The sequence below is a fragment of the Poecilia latipinna genome, unplaced genomic scaffold (assembly GCF_001443285.1).
Source record: "Poecilia latipinna isolate Pla-1442-1.1 unplaced genomic scaffold, P_latipinna-1.0 Scaffold6734, whole genome shotgun sequence".
Classification (NCBI taxonomy): domain Eukaryota; kingdom Metazoa; phylum Chordata; class Actinopteri; order Cyprinodontiformes; family Poeciliidae; genus Poecilia; species Poecilia latipinna.
In genome coordinates, this window is record NW_015119350.1 from 1 (window position 1) to 3,610 (window position 3,610).

Here is a 3,610-nt window from a genome sequence, read left to right on the forward strand (position 1 = left end):
GGAAAATACGGCAAGTGAGATTGGATAATTTCCACAGCACACCTATTGATCACACGGTACACTAGTGTGCCGCGGCACAGTGGTTGCAAAACACTGAATTACAGAATCCACAAAGTATATATGGGTTGTGTTTGATCAGATAACAGTCATTTCTGGATGCACAGCCTTAAAACTGTAGATAACAAGCCCATAGGACCTATAGTTTGTAACGTGATGGTCACTTTGGAAAGAAAACTACCATATTTTTTATTCTTCTATATGAAAAGGCTAAAAAGAGTGATTCATTGGTTTTCTCCCTTAAAGATGAGAACCACTACCCAGGTCTGTTACACCACAGCTTTAATCCTTCTAATCTATTCAACATTAAACAGGCATTTCAACCTTTACAGGTCCATGATGTGCAAAGCCTTTCCAATAAGAAACTTTTAACAACCTCAGTTCTTCTCCAAGTCTTAAGAGGCTGCCTTCTTTGTGCAGATGACTAAACTTTTTCTATGCCGTGGTAATATCCTCTGTTCAGGTCTGTCTGCCCCCAAACCAGAGAGCCTCTGATGGTCCCTGTATTTGCTATGTATGCTACTAAAGACACATTTATGTTGCAAATATAAGAGCAACTGTACACTAAAAGGAAACTCACAGTTTCATTAACTCGTTTACAGAATATGCCGAGTATGAAGACAGCGGCCACAGGTGGAGTGAGATAGCTGGTGATTGACTGGATGTAGTCAAAGAGCTGACCACTCTGGGCTGACTGCACCACAGGGATCCAGGCTATGCTTATTCCAATAAGGACCACAATAAACACCCTGAAAGGAAGAATAAACAAAGAGTCATGGCTATAGCCAAGCATGAAAACAGTAATCATATTAACATCAAGCCAACACAGTTTTACCTGCCAGCAATCATCAGTTCCCTCTCTTTGGCACAGGGACGGACCTTAGTATAGATGTCCATGGTGAAGAGAGTACTAGCACTGTTAAATATTGAAGTAAGGGAGCTCATTAGTGAGGCCATCATCACTGATAGCATCAAACCCCTCAGACCTGAAGAGAGACAGACAAAGGTGAAGGAAAACATAAAGAAACAAAAGTGTTAATTGAAATTTTAAGACAATGTTGTCGATCCACTCACCATTTGGCATAAGATCCAGAACCAGTTTGGGATAGGCAATGTTGGTGCATCCAACACTAGCTCCACAGTGTTTCATACATTCTTCCGGGACCACACATGCCACCACATCTGAATGTTTTAAGAAATTGTTTACACTTTATTGTTGTTTTACACCAGATTTTTCCCTCAAGACAACAGAACTTGGAAATAGAAAAACACGCACCAGGATACAGGATCCTGCTTATCATCCCAGGAAAAACCATGAGAAACATGGGCAGCACCTTCAGGTAACCACACAAAATGCAACCTGCTTTCACATGAGAGAGATTCTTGGCTGAGAGGCAACGCTGGACAATCACCTACACAAAAAGACGGAGCATTTAAAGGCAGTGTTAAATACTTAATTCTTCTACTGTATCAAGAAAAATGTTTGGATTTTTTTAGCAGAGCTTTTGCTGCTTTACGTTATTTAAAGTTCCTCACTCATAAAAACTCTAAAGTAATTTCAATAAATTGTAATTGGTTGTGGTGAATGTGCCTGTAAATGAATAACTATTTCTGTGTATGCAACTTTGAGTGAGCAGATGAAGCACAAACATATTGATGATTTCAATTTAAGGCAAGTGGAGCTTTTGAGATGAATCATTTGAACTGAGCCATAAATTAATAAATGGCAATGTTAGAAAACAAAAGCTAAGTAAAAGTATGACTCATAGTAATATTAGGATAACGACTATTACATGCACTGGACATTTCTTATCTTTTCTTCATAAAAAACAACATGGCAGATGTGGCTATTGACAGTCGTTAGATTATACAGTATGTCCGTTTACCTATACATTAGACACATTTAGCATAACTCGTCATGCACATTAGATAGCAAGAGAACATAAACATCATTCACTATGACTAAAATTATTTCAATGAAAGCTAACCAACAGAGACACGCACAAGTACTTTCTCTCATTTGAAAATGGGTCAAATTTGGTCTGTTTTACATTTACTGTCGGTGTTAAAGTAAAAATAGGATGCCATTATTTATTAGTGAACTGAAGAATTTGTGTTTAGGCATCTATAGGTTCAAAAAATCTCAGGAATTCAGCTCATAGATCAACCTTTTACTCCAAAGAGCTGTAATATGACATGGCTCTTCACTATCAGCTTAGACGGCCTCAGGGATTCTGTCCAAAACAGGGAGATAAAAGGCCGTGAATGTGTGGCACTATGAAAGAGAACCAGGTATGAAAATAGTAGCCCCCCATTTTATTTTTATGCTGAAGATTACTTACAGCCAGAAACTAGCGTTAGAATTTATTATATCTAGCAATGTATGAATTTCGCCATCAGAGGGCGCTCAGCGCCATATGTAACAGGTTAATGGTCAGGCAGGCTGAAGAAGTCCGCCATTGCTGAGAAAACAGCTTACAGCAGATATTAGGAGCAGCTACTGTAACTGCTGTGCTTTCTGTTCACAGGCAAGCTGAGTCATAAGTAGTATATATAGATTATAAAGCTAGTAGCCTTTGATAAATACCATCTGGCAGAAAAAGGTGCTTCAGCAGAACTGATCTGCTGAGCTGAATGTGTAGCCGGAGTTAGCAGGAGACTAAAGTAATGATTCCAATGGTTTGCGCTCGTGTGGGCTCTGCTGGTCAGCTGTAAAAGGGCCGGAACATATTTTCTAAATATATGTTGTTTGAGTTCATTTTATGAAAGTTATGTTGGAGGAGATGTACAGTGACGTCAGTAGTGAGTATGTGAGTTTACTGTTGTGCCGCTCTTTGATTACTGATTGACGCTCTGGTACGCTGAAGAAGTCCGCCATACTGAGTCAGTGGAATTAAAGCATCCACACAGTCAAAGGTACTGATAGTATTTTTACTGACCTGATCAGTGCACCAGTACCAGGTGGCCTGGATGGTGAGTCCAAACACCAGGCCGGGCCAGGGCAGGTCTCCTGTTATTGGATCTCTGAAAAGGTGGAACGAGTCTTTCCGAGGTTCATAGCACTCTGCACTGATGTTAGAGGTGTTTGTGGGAATTGCAGCCATGTAGCGTGTCTCGAAATTTGCATAACCCCCCACTTCATTGAAAGCTGAGGGAAGACAGGGATATATGGTTACACTAAGGCTCACTCTTCCATTTCTTAATGATGTCACAATGAAACAAATCAATAGTGCAAGATAAAATAATAAGGATTATTGCTTATTACCAAAACCCATGAGAATGAAGGATCCAATAATCATGATGATGGTCTGTAAGGTGTCTGTATATATCACCGCAGCAAGTCCACCTGAAATAAAACATGGCGTTAGCAATATGTAACCTTTTTATTCAGAAGTGTAGACAGTAATATGTGCACCAGAGTATAGGATTATCTTGTTTTTATGTCAGTGTTCTTTTCCCGCTTGTCTTGTAGAGGTTATGTGAAGGTGTGTGCAGATTATTGCAGAGCAGCAACTATTAGAGGCTTATTGTACTCCATGGGCAATTAACCACA

General features: G+C 39.7%; 1 protein-coding gene across 1 annotated transcript; it reads right to left on the reverse strand.

Annotated features, from left to right (window-relative positions):
* Window positions 1–620: 620 nt before the first annotated feature.
* On the reverse strand, window positions 621–3,436 carry LOC106944054 (sodium/glucose cotransporter 1-like; the record flags this gene model as incomplete). Its single annotated transcript, XM_015027319.1, has 6 exons — window positions 621–806; window positions 893–1,043; window positions 1,132–1,239; window positions 1,334–1,469; window positions 2,997–3,205; window positions 3,323–3,436. Coding segments are annotated over 6 exons (904 nt in total), but the record flags the coding sequence as incomplete, so codon positions are not given.
* Window positions 3,437–3,610: the final 174 nt, after the last annotated feature.